Source organism: Epinephelus lanceolatus, chromosome 18, assembly GCF_041903045.1.
Source record: "Epinephelus lanceolatus isolate andai-2023 chromosome 18, ASM4190304v1, whole genome shotgun sequence".
NCBI classification, from domain to species: Eukaryota; Metazoa; Chordata; class Actinopteri; order Perciformes; family Serranidae; genus Epinephelus; species Epinephelus lanceolatus.
Window position 1 is genome coordinate 22,535,940 of NC_135751.1, and position 12,385 is coordinate 22,548,324.

General features: G+C 39.0%; 1 protein-coding gene across 3 annotated transcripts; it reads left to right on the plus strand.

Moving 5' to 3' along the window:
• Positions 1-63: 63 nt before the first annotated feature.
• Positions 64-7,058, plus strand: LOC117267953 (immunoglobulin lambda-1 light chain-like). Of its 3 annotated transcripts, none has more exons than XM_078161261.1 (4): positions 64-180; positions 273-594; positions 5,630-5,664; positions 6,527-7,058. In XM_078161261.1, exons 1-4 carry the CDS (start codon positions 141-143, stop codon positions 6,862-6,864), a joined length of 735 nt encoding a protein of 244 aa, XP_078017387.1. In that variant the 5' UTR covers positions 64-140; the 3' UTR covers positions 6,865-7,058. The 3 variants fall into 3 exon arrangements, with proteins under 3 accessions (XP_078017387.1, XP_078017386.1, XP_078017385.1); XM_078161260.1 differs by lacking the exon at positions 273-594 and adding an exon at positions 1,741-2,066 and having other exon boundaries at positions 126-180; positions 5,631-5,664; XM_078161259.1 differs by lacking the exons at positions 64-180; positions 273-594 and adding exons at positions 1,563-1,655; positions 1,741-2,066 and having other exon boundaries at positions 5,631-5,664.
• The last annotated feature ends 5,327 nt before the right edge of the window (positions 7,059-12,385 follow it).

The window sequence follows — 12,385 nt, forward strand, 5'->3', positions numbered from 1 at the left end:
CCTGTCAGTCACTCTCAGTTTCAGTGTGCTATTAAATTGCTCCTCCAGCACCTCCTCTCCTCATCCTCCAAAGCCTCTGATCTGTCAGCAGTAAGCTGACTTTCCAAGTTACAAGACCATTCTCAGCACACACTGACAACATGCTGGGGACCCTCTGCACTCTCATCACTGCTCTAACATGTGAGGAGGCTGACTTACTGCAGCTTTGACCTCAAGTTGGATTCATCAGTCTGTGTGTTTCTCTTGACTCCATGTCATCTTGTTGTTTCCAGGTGTGAGTGGTGTGACGGTGGTGACACAGAAGCCTCCTGTTATGACGCTGAGGAAAGGAGAGACAGCCACCATGGACTGTAACGTGGGGACTGTTGCTGATAAAGCCGTCTGGTATAAACAGATTCCAGGAGGAGTTCCTCAGTATGTGCTGAGTTTTTTTCACAGCTGGAGCTCTGTTTATTATGGCTCTGGTTTCTCCTCTCCAAAGTTCACATCTAATCATCAGTCAACATCAGATTATCGTTTGATCATCAACAATGTGGAGGAGGGAGACTCAGCAGTCTATTACTGTCACACATGGGACAGCTCTGCTAAAGAGGAGGTATCACAGTGATTTGCACTGTGACAAAAACCTCCTCACTGCATACTTCTGCTTTTTCAGAAACTCCCACGTGTTGACTTATAAAGTGATGATGTGCTGCAGTCAAACTCCCTAAAACTCGCACGTGTAACTACGCACAACTTCATTTTTTTTTCAAATTTCACAACATTAACTGATGAAAGTATATATTTATTTGTACCTAAAAATAAATAAAAGAATAATGTAATACATCAGTAAACGCACTCCACCTACATCCTTACTATCTGATATTTTCATATTCAGGTTTTAAATCCAACTGTATTTTGCCACATATTATCTTTATGTTCACTGACACTGTTTTAGATACACAAACTATGATAATTATTATTTTTTTTTTATTATTATTATTATTATTATTTTTTCTGGTGCCCAGGTAGTGACGATTGTTAAACTTCCAGCTGCAGAAACTGTGACAATAATGTAATGACATGATTCCTGTTTCATGGGATAGACTCAGAGTCATCTGAAACATATCATAATTGGTGTGTTTTCAGGTAAAACACCAAATGAAAATGCTGCTTTGAGCTGCTCGCATATCATCTATATTCACAGATTGATTCCAATAAATGAATCACAGGAGGCATTTTTAATATGGAGCATGTTCACTTGGTGAGAGGACATGTCAGAAAAGTGTGATGAAACTGAGATAAAAGATAAACAGTCATGTTTACTCTCAGTCAGTGAGTCAGTTTAGTGGTAATTCATGTCAGTCCTTGTTAATGCTTTTCCAGAAGGAATGCACATAATAGAAAGTAAATAACATCAAGGCATTGAATCAAAAGAGAAAATATAGGACGCAAAAACACACACATGCTGCAGTTGATGAATGAATGAAAACAGAGTTGAGTGTTGAAACTCCTCCTCCTCCACTTCTCCTCTCCTCAGTGTCTTTATAAGCTTCAGTCTCTCTTCTCCTCACACTCCAACCCTGCTCACCTGTCAGCTGGACAGTAAGGGACGTTTACACGACACACTGACAACATGCTGGGGACCCTCTGCACTCTCATCACTGCTCTAACATGTAAGATATTCTTCTCAGTCCTTTTATAGCCCATATTTTCACACACAAACCTTTGACTCATGTATTTTTCTCTGTATGTTGACAGATGTTGATGCAGTGATAGTGCTGACCCAGACGCCTGCTGTCCACACAGTTTCTACAGGACAACAAGTTGTTCTCAACTGCAACATTCAGAGAGATGATAGCCAATATGTCGTCTGGTATAAACAGGTTCCTGGTGAAGCTCCTCAGTATGTTCTGGAGTTTCTTTATTCTAACAGCGCACTCAACTTTGGATCAGGATTCTCCTCAGACAGATTCAACTGTAAATCCTCATCAAACATAGATTACCAGTTCATCATGAAGCGGACAGAGACAGGAGACTCTGCTGTCTATTACTGTCAGACATGGGATGACTCTGCTTCTGCAGCTGTATCACAGTGATTCACACTGTGACAAAAATCTGAGTGAGAGACTCACTGCAGATTTTATGAATTCTGATCAGAGCCCTGGACTCTCTTAAATTTATATGCACCCCATTATGATGATGAGTCATTTATTCAAGACACATTTTTGAAGCTGTCAGAAGGACGCCAAAATATTCTTATAAGGGGTGACTTTAATTTTTGCCTGGATCCTCTCCTGGATAAATCAACGCTATCAGTATCCAAAACAAAAGCAGCCAAAATTACCATAGATCTTATGAAAGAATTCAGCTTAACAGATGTGTGGAGACAAATGCACCCTCAAACGCGAGATTACTCCTTCTTTTCTGGTTGCCACAACTTTTTTACTCAGATTGATTTTTTTCATGGTGTCAACACAGTTGAATCACAGAGCAGTATAATCTGAATACTTATCTAGAACACTGTCGGATCATTCACCTTTGACCCTGTCTATTTATATGCCAGAAAAGGCTACTAATTCATATAGGTGGCGTCTGAACCCTACCCTCCTTCAAAAACTGGACTTCTGCGAATTCATAAGAAATCAGATTGGGCTATTCTGTGAGACAAACTGTGCCTGCTCTCCCAATAGTTTTATACTATGGGACACGCTTAAAGCTTTTTTAAGGGGACAAAGAATCTCTTAAACCAAAGGTATCAAAAAGAAATATATGGCAGAAATAGAAGAATTGGAAAAAGACATTTTGAGTTTGGAAAAGGAGTTTCAACAATCAAAGTCTAAAGAAGTACATCAGTTGTTAGTAAATAAAAAGCTCAAATATAATACATTACATACTTACAAAATTGAAAAAAATATTTTGAGAACCAAACCAAGGTATTACGAATTGGGAGAGAAAGAACACAAAATATTATCTTGGCAACTAAGAAAAGAAGAAAGCTCTAGGACAATTAATTCAATTCAAACTGAAACAGGCTCTGTATCATATAATCCAACAGAAATTAATGACACATTCAAACAGTTTTACACATATTTATACATCAGAACCATTAGAAAACCTGAGTAAGATAGATGATTTTTTGACCATGGTTAAATTGCCCAAACTTGACCAAGAAGACCAAGATAGTCTTGATCTGCCTTTCACACAAAGATAAATTGAAAAGGCTCTGGGCTCATTACAGGCAAATAAGTTGCCAGGAGAGGATGGGTTTCCTCCTGAATTTTACAAGGAATTTAAGGATTTACTTCTCCTGCTTCTCATGAACGTCATTAATTTAGCCTCTAAGACTCAAACTCTCCCTGAATCATTCTCCACTGCCATAATTACTGTGATTCACAAAAAGAATAGAGATCCATTAAAGTGCTCTTCATATCGGCCAATTTCATTGCTAAATACTGACTACAAATTGATTTCTAAGGCCCTGGCTAACAGACTTGGCTAATACTTGCCATAACTAATAAATCCAGACCAGACTGGCTTTATTTTAAAACGCTTCTGAGCTAACAATTTATGTTGGCTCTTTAATATTATTCATTTAACAAAATTTGAACCAGAGCCCAGTTTAACAGTGGCTTTAGACGCGGAGAAAGCCTTTGATAGGTTAGAGTGGGCGTATTTATTTGAAGTATTGGCCAAGTTTGGATTTGGCCCACTATTTATTAATTGGGTAAAAACTCTCTATCACAAAGCACGGGCGAAAATCAGCACCAATGGACAAGTTTCATCTATGTTTCCCTTAGGCAGATCAAGCTGACAGGGATGCCCTTTGTCTCCAGGACTTTTCGTCTTGGCAATTGAGCCTTTAGCTGAAGTAATGTACAACCAAGACTGCAATATCTGTTAATGATCCCTACCCATTCTATTACCACAATCCTTTTTTAAAACTCTTCATAAATATGTCAGACAATTCATATGGAACTGTAAGGCACCCAATGGGGAAGTTAACATGGAACTATGGATTAGGGGGACTTCGACTACCCAGTTTTAAAAGCTACTACTTAGCAGCTCAAATGAGATTTATCTCATCCTTTTTTGAGGGCAGTGGCCCACCCTCTTGGACACAAATTGGGCTGCATCTCCTGAAAGAAAAGGTACACAGTGACTTCATTTATAAGCATAACTGTAGAACTGTAGCCAACAGGACAGATAACCTTATACTGAAGCATTTGATTAAAATTTGGTATGAAGTTCACAAAGTCTTGGATTGAAAGTGGGACTGTCACCTAAAACACCTTTAAGACAAAATGAACTTATACCCATGACTCTAAACAATAAGATTTTGGATGTATGGTATCAAAAAGGAATCTATCGTTTGGAGGACTGCTTTGACAAAGGACTTCTCATGTCATTCGAGCATCTGAAGAGAAAATGTGACTTGTCCAATCAAACCTTTTTTTGCTATCTCCAACGAAGATCTTTTCTGAGAGCTAACTTGGGTCCCGAAATAATCTTGCCTGTCATTAATGATGTTGAGAGACTGCTTTGTGAGGGGAATGCATGTAAATTCATTTCCAAAATGTACTGTCTATTGCTACATGAGGGCCCAAAACCCAGTCTGCACAAATCTAGAATGAAATGGGAATCAGATCTCAATGTTACAATTGATTATCAGCTCTGGGCAGATTTATGTCAAAGCAGCTTGTCCGCTTCTATTAACGCCCGTTATAGATTGATTAACTATAATATTCTACATCAATTATACCTTACCCCAGAAAAATTACATTCTTTCAAATCTAACTTGTCAGAAATGTGCTTGAGATGTGATATTGAAGTTGGTTCCTTTTTGCATTGTACCTGGCTGTGTACAAAAGTGAGGCCTTTCTGGCATAATGTCTGCTCCACTTTGACCAGGATTACGGGAGTTAATGTTCCAACGGACCCCGAGCTTTGTTTACTGGGGAACTTTACAAGTATTCGTGGTTCTCTAAATAATGCACAACTTAAATGTATGGAAATTGCTCTATGTGTGGCCAGGAAGTGCATTGCAGTGTCATGGAAATCTGATTCCCCTCTTCCTATCAATAGGTGGTTTTTGGAGATTAACAATTGCATTCCCCTGGAGAAAATTACATACAGTATAAGAAAACAATATGACACCATTTTGAAAGTTTGGCAGCCTTATTTGGATTACTTGGCTGCGTCTCTTGTGCCAAGTCCTTGATGTGATCTTTTGGGTTGACTTTATGCACTGACCTTTTCTTTCTCTTTCTTTTTCTTTTTTGCTGAGGGTTTTGGTGCTTTTTTTGTGGGGTGGGGACTTGTTTTGTTGTGCCTTGTTTTGTGTTATGTTGATATGTTCTTTATGTAATTACATAAAACTGAAAATAAAATATTCCAAAAAAAAAAAAGAATTCGGATCAAAATCAAACAATTAAAATCAGTAAACTTGGAACAAAACAAGAACAGACAATAAATGAATCTCTTGTGAGAGACAAGAGTGTGTTTAGTGTTTTGGAATATAATGAGACTGATGAAGTGAAGAGACGTTGACAGTGAAAGTTGGTCTCAACAGGATGTTTCAGTTCCACTCCCCTCATTAGTGAGAGTCAGGAGGTTTTTGTACAGCCATGTGTACAAACTGAATCACTGTGGTATTCGGACAAGGCACCAAGCTGATTGTGACAAGTAAGTACTTTTTAACTCATCATAAAACAGCACAGATTTTATGTTTCTCATTCAAATTAAGAGAAAATGGGCAATTTATAATCTGATAAATAAAAAGAAAGCAAGAAATATTCAACACATTGTTTGGTGAATAATAGATAAGTGTTTCTACATCTGTTTGATATCAGGCTGTGTGTCTGAAGGCAAACAATCACAATTTTTAAGTATTTTCTACAAATATTCAGAAGGTTTTTTGATGGCAAAGGAGTTTTAAACATTTGGGCAACATTTACAAGATTATTTATTTTCATGACTTATGACAAGTTTTAACATTTCAAAACTCTGCATTAATTATTCTGTAAAGAGTATTTTATATTGTGACATTAATAGTAAAATGTTTTTTCTTGTGATATTTATTTACTTATCCTCTAACGTTCTGATATATTTTAAACTTTATGTGAATATGATTGTGACTGTTTGAAGTATTATTTTTATTAGGTGGTTAGATAGACACCACAAAGCAAAGTGACTTCTGATATACCTGAAACTGTCACAGTGATTTAAATTATTTTATTAGAATTTTAATAACATTATGTAAAGTACAGAGGGTGAATTAATGACAGTTTCCACCTTAACAATTACAATTAACTAATGAAAAATATTTCTAAATTTGTGATTGATGGATTGTTGATATTTTAAAAAGGAACACTGCTCATATTTTAGGTGATGATTTCTAAATGTGTTTGCAGATTCAAAATGCTTAACTTCTTCAGCGTGTTGGTTATATCGTCAACACAAGCAATAAATGAATCTCCTACTGTCATGCTTTGTGTTAATGATTTGACTCCTAGTTATCTGATGAATGTCCTGTGTGTATCTTCAGGTTGCAGCCTCCCTCCTCCTGTCCTGACAGTCTTCCCTCCGTCCAGTGCTGAGCTCCAGTCCAACAAAGCCTCTCTCATCTGTATTTCCATTTTGCCCAGTGAGTCTAAGGGTTTTGCAGATGTGAGCTGGTTGCTTGGTGGGAGTCCAGTGAGCAGTGGGATCTCTACCAGCACCGCTGTTCAGCAAGCAGACCAGACGTTCCAAATCAGCAGCTATCTGGCCGTCCAGACGTCAGACTGGAACATGGATAAGGTTTACACATGTAAAGTGTCTTTGGGCTCCCAGACTGCAGAGAAAAACATCAACAAGTCCCACTGTCCCACTGAAGAACAGTAGAGGAGCACAATGAGCATTTAACATCTGCTTCTTTACTCTTTGTGCTGTTTGCTCATTACAAGGTTTACATGGTAGAAAAGATGTGTCTGCATGCTTGTAATAAATGTTGTGACAGTTAGGTGGAGGTGTTGTATCAGCTTTGCAAATGCTGCATTTTTCAACAATCATTCAATAAAATAAGACAAAAAAAAACAGTTGAAAAAGTATTTGTATTTATTTGTACTTGTGAAAACATCATTTAAAAGGATAATGTTCTGCAAATGTTGTCACCTTGACTAGTTTGTATTTTTCTCCTGTTGTTCATGTCACTGATAATAATCCTGGACACAAAGACAACAGACAGACTTGTTTCTTTAATATTTATATTCAAAATCATAAAGCAACATTGTTATTAGGTGTTAATTTGCAATAAAAGCACAGCAGAAAGATGAATATGACTTTGCCTTGTTTTAGTTGCTCACAGTCGTTAAGACGTTAGAAAAATCAGATGACGTGAGCAAATGAAACTGAGTTTTCATCCTCCATCAGTGAAGCATCACCTCTCTACTCCTCCCTCTCTTCCTTCCCAGGATGCACCTGCAGGCCTCCTCTCCTTATTTATAGCTCCATGTAAATGAAGAGGTCAAGTGTCAGCTCTCTGTAAAATCAGAGGGAACTGTCTCTGACTGCAAACACACTGAGAGTTTAATCATTAACAGGTTGTAAATCAAATACAGTTTACGTCTAATGTCTGTAAATTACAATATGTACATGTGAGCAGAGACAAAGTTTATATCCTCTAGCAGATGTCTGTTGTTGACGTATGAAAAACCTGCTCAATGATACAAATATGATAAAGCTTTCATGCATGAATTCCATCCTTTAGGAATCAAAAAAAGTGACATTCATCTATACTGAAGTATTTTGTGACATCATGTCACTGAATTTAGTAAATCATCGTCTACACTGGGTATAATGGATAAATGAAAGAAGATGAGAGTAAGAAATGTGAGAAAGCATGCAGAGTGAAGCAAAGCTCCTCCTCCTGTCAGTCACTCTCAGTTTCAGTGTGCTATTAAATTGCTCCTCCAGCACCTCCTCTCCTCATCCTCCAAAGCCTCTGATCTGTCAGCAGTAAGCTGACTTTCCAAGTTACAAGGCCATTCTCAGCACACACTGACAACATGCTGGGGACCCTCTGCACTCTCATCACTGCTCTAACATGTAAGGAGGCTGACTTACTGCAGCTTTGACCTTATGTTGGATTCATCAGTCTGTGTGTTTCTCTTGACTCCATGTCATCTTGTTGTTTCCAGGTGTGAGTGGTGTGACGGTGGTGACACAGAAGCCTCCTGTTGTGACGCTGAGGAAAGGAGAGACAGCCACCATGGACTGTAACCTGGGGACTGTGACTGATTGACGAGCGGCCTGGTTTAAACAGATTCCAGGAGGAATTCCTCAGTATGTGCTGAGCTTTTATCACACCTTGAGCTCTCCAAAATATGGCTCTGGTTTCTCCTCTCCAAAGTTCACATCTAATCATCAGTCAACATCAGATTATCGTTTGATCATCAACAATGTGGAGGAGGGAGACTCAGCAGTCTATTACTGTGAAACAGAGGACAGCTCTGTAATTGAACGTGTATCACAGTGATTTACACTGTGACAAAAACCTCCTCACTACATACTTCTGCTTTTTGAGTCTCCAGCAAACCTTGACTGAGTTGAAGCCACCACACACAATGCTCTTTGTTATATCTTTGTTTGTTATATATCTATACTTATTGGAGAATGTCAGAAGTTTTGGAAAAACCCTGATGACTGCAGATGACCAAAGATATCTGTGAAGCACTCAGTTCATGTGTAACAGGTCCATCAACAGGCCCAATATTAATATTAAAACAGCCATACCTGTCTTTAATGGCTCAACAATACATTCAGAGATCCACAATGTGTTTTTCTTTCCTTTTTAAATCCTGTCATCCAGTGTTGTAGTAGAGGATATATGCAGGTATACAGGACACACCCACCTCTTCTTCTGGCATTTTAAAGAAGCCTCCTATCAGCCAGAAAAACAAAGGAATATATAGAAGTATACCCTCTTACTCTTCAGTAACCTACCCATCACCCACCTCATCAACTACCACTACACCACTGCTTTTATTAAGTTGGTCCAACAAACTCAGCTCAGAGTGAGCCAACAAGAAACAACAAACATGACATAACCCCTCACTCCCTTATTTGCTCCTACATACTGTCCATTTCACCTTTATCCAACCAAGGCCCCCACCTAGCTATTAAAGACACTGCTGCTTTCTGGTATAAACAGATTCCAGGAGGAGTCCCTCAGTTTGACAACATTCAGATTTATATAGCTCTTTCACCACGTGACCATAGTCCCTTAGCCCAAGGGTGTAGTTTTGATTTGAACTTTGGTGGGGACATTGAAGGTGAGCGTGCGAGCTGAAAAATTTGGCACTTGTTTACAGAATCAAATATCGCATAAATACAGTTTTAAGCTGTACAGTCAGATCAGATTATCTTGATGGCGGGTTCTTTGAATAGGCATGTTTCACTGGTCACGTGGCACTGTGGTGGCAAAATTATTATTCAATGAACAATTCAAAGAAAAGTCTTCACACGTCGGCTGTCTTTCTTGAGTGTTAATAAGCATTCATGAATGGAGTCTCACAAACAGTACAAACCGCATGAAAAAATGTGACTTCTTGTGAAACAAACTGTAGTTTTGACAGGCTGGCTTTGTGGCCCTGCTCAGCCAAATGAGTCAGCAAGGCAATGGTGTCTTTAACACAACCTTGTCTGGTTGCGCTCGCAACCAAAAGGTCATCCACGTACTGCAACAAAGCACTACCTTCGGGCAGCACAAGGGTCTCCAAACTGTCACTCAAAGCAGAATTATAGATCGTTGGGGACTCCGAGAAACCTTGGCATAAACGCGAGAAAGTCCACATTTTCCCCTCAAAACAAAATGCAAACCAGAATTGACTGTCCGGGTGCACTGGAACACTGAAGAATGCATTTGACAGATCAACTACTGAAAACCACCTGCTATCAGAACGGAACAGACAGAGTGGTAAACTGTCCTTAATTTTTCGTTTTCACTTAAAAGTAAAAGAATTTCGTTCCACAAATTTGGCTTATTTCCTGCTAAAGAAAAAAAACCTGAGAATTTCATTGTGATGGGATCTGGTCAGAGCAAGACCTCAGAGAGGAGAATTGAGCCTGATTATGGCGCTCCCAACGTGAGGTTCATGAAGATCAATTATGGGAAGGAGAGCGTGGCTCAGTTAGATCTGTGGGTATATAAACAGTGTGTTATTTTATCAGTCAACAGTCTCGGAAGCAGTCCTGCCAGGTTTTGGCACAAACAGAGCAGGAGAGGAAGAGTCACAGGTGAGGCCCAGGCTTATAACTTACAAGTAGATATTACTATACTAGTATATAAACAAGTGGTGACTAGCATCATCAGTGTGTACATCTGTGTAATTCTATCTAAATACATCTATGTATTTCCACATGTAGTTAGTTGATAGAGTGGCTAATTGTAGCCTTTACTGTTGTGTTTATCAAAGGAAACTGCTCCAGATGGAGAAGACAGCAACGAAGAGTAGCAGTGAGATTGACGTCAGTGAACAATGTCAGCCACTCTATAAACTACTGTAACTACACGTGGAAATACATAGATGTATTTAGAATTACATAGATGTAGATCTACACACTCATGATGCTAGTCACCATTTGTTTATATACTAGTATAGTAATATCTACATTTTCTTGTAACTTATAAGCCTGGGCCTCACCTGTCACTTTTCCTCTCCTGCTTTGTTTGTGCCAATACCTGGCAGGAGTGCTTCTGAGACTGTTGACTGATAAAATAACACACTGATGCATGCCATGTGACCAGTGAAACGTGCCGATTCAAAATTCCCATTTCAAACAGACGGTGATGAACCAACCAGTACATCATCAGATCAACATTTGTCGCAAGACTAAATCTAACTACTAAGTACTATCACCAAGTCATTATTATTCTAGCTCACCTGTGTCCCTGTTCCTGCCTCTCCACCTTCCTCTCCTCTACCTGCACTAGTGCCTGGCACTGCTTCTGTCACCTGCATGTTGATTCATGGCATATCAACAGTGAGGAAAAACGTGTAGCCAGACAATAGCTTAGTTAAGTAGGCTATTATTATTAGCCCATGATTATTGTTGACTCTGGCAATTGAGAAAACATTTTCATTAAAGTCGACTACCTCTTCTGAAATAGTTCCTTATGTCCACATTTCTTCTTCTGGCTGCTATTTGGGCTGCCATCTGGATTAAACCTACACACAGGCTGTACTAGTTAGCCTACTACGCTGGCTAGGCTATTTCCATAACAACAAAACGGAGGAAACTTTTTAGTCCGAGTCCAACTCGAAAAGAGGGATCCAATGACGTCCACCTCTTGACGTTGGATCAAGTGGGCTACTAATGGCTGGAAAGCTACATCAAGCAGAATAAACTAGCTAGTACTAATTTAAACTGGCGGCTAATTAATGACGAGCATAATTAAAACGTTCTGAGTATATCTGAGGTGATGATAGGATTATATTAATATATAGAGATAGGATAAGTAGTTGTTTTGATGAATAACTTTAGTATATTGATGTAATGAGCGAAGATAGATAACTTACGCTAACTACTGTAGCAGCTCAACTCTGCCTGCCTCTGAGGAACAGTGCGTGCTGCACAGAGTTCCAGCTCCCAGGAAAGTGGAGGACATCTCAGCCAATGAAAATGTAGTTTTTCATTCAAGGGCGGGCTTTGAGCTAAACTTGCTTGGATTGGATGGGGAATCTTGTCACAAGCATTTTAGCGGTATATGAGGCGTGACTAGTGGTTAACCTTTTGTGTACCAAATTATTGGTGGGGACATTTCAGCACTTGCTGGGTATTGGTGTGGACACGACCCCACCGTCCCCACTAAAAATTACGCCAGTGCTTAGACTCACTCTATCAATGCTTAGAACAAGTCAACAGCTGGATGCAATCAGATCTCTTTTAAATAAATAAAGACAGAAAAGAAATCATTGTTTTTGGCAACAAGGAGGAAAGAATGAATGTTACTGCAGTTTCTGATTCCAGAGCTATAAAGACAAAAACCCCAGTCAGGAAACTTGGTGTTTATTTAGACTCAGATCTGAGCTTCAGCAGTGTCATCAAGGCAAGAACTGAATCAGCATTTTATCATCTTTAAAAAAGAGCAAGATTTGGAGTAACTCATTCATGTCATAATATCCAGCAGGGTGGACCAATGTAACAGTGTCCTTTCTGATCTTCCCCAAAAGACAGTTAGACAACTTCAGCTCATTGAAAACTCTGCTGCTAGAATTCCAGCACCAACAAAGAGAACAGAGCGCATTACCTCGTTCTTAAATCTCTACAGTGGCTTCAAGTGACTTAATGGATAGATTTTAAAATGCTGCTGTTAGTTTTTAAATGACTCAATAATCTTAGAGCATTAATGAATGAAAACAGA

Coding starts and splice junctions, on each gene's coding strand:
- LOC117267953 (XM_078161260.1), top strand. CDS start 141: ATGCTGGGGACCCTCTGCACTCTCATCACTGCTCTAACAT. Junction 181..1,740: donor TCTCATCACTGCTCTAACAT/GTGAGGAGGCTG, acceptor GTATGTTGACAG/ATGTTGATGCAGTGATAGTG. Junction 2,067..5,630: donor ATGACTCTGCTTCTGCAGCT/GTATCACAGTGA, acceptor TGAATCACTGTG/GTATTCGGACAAGGCACCAA.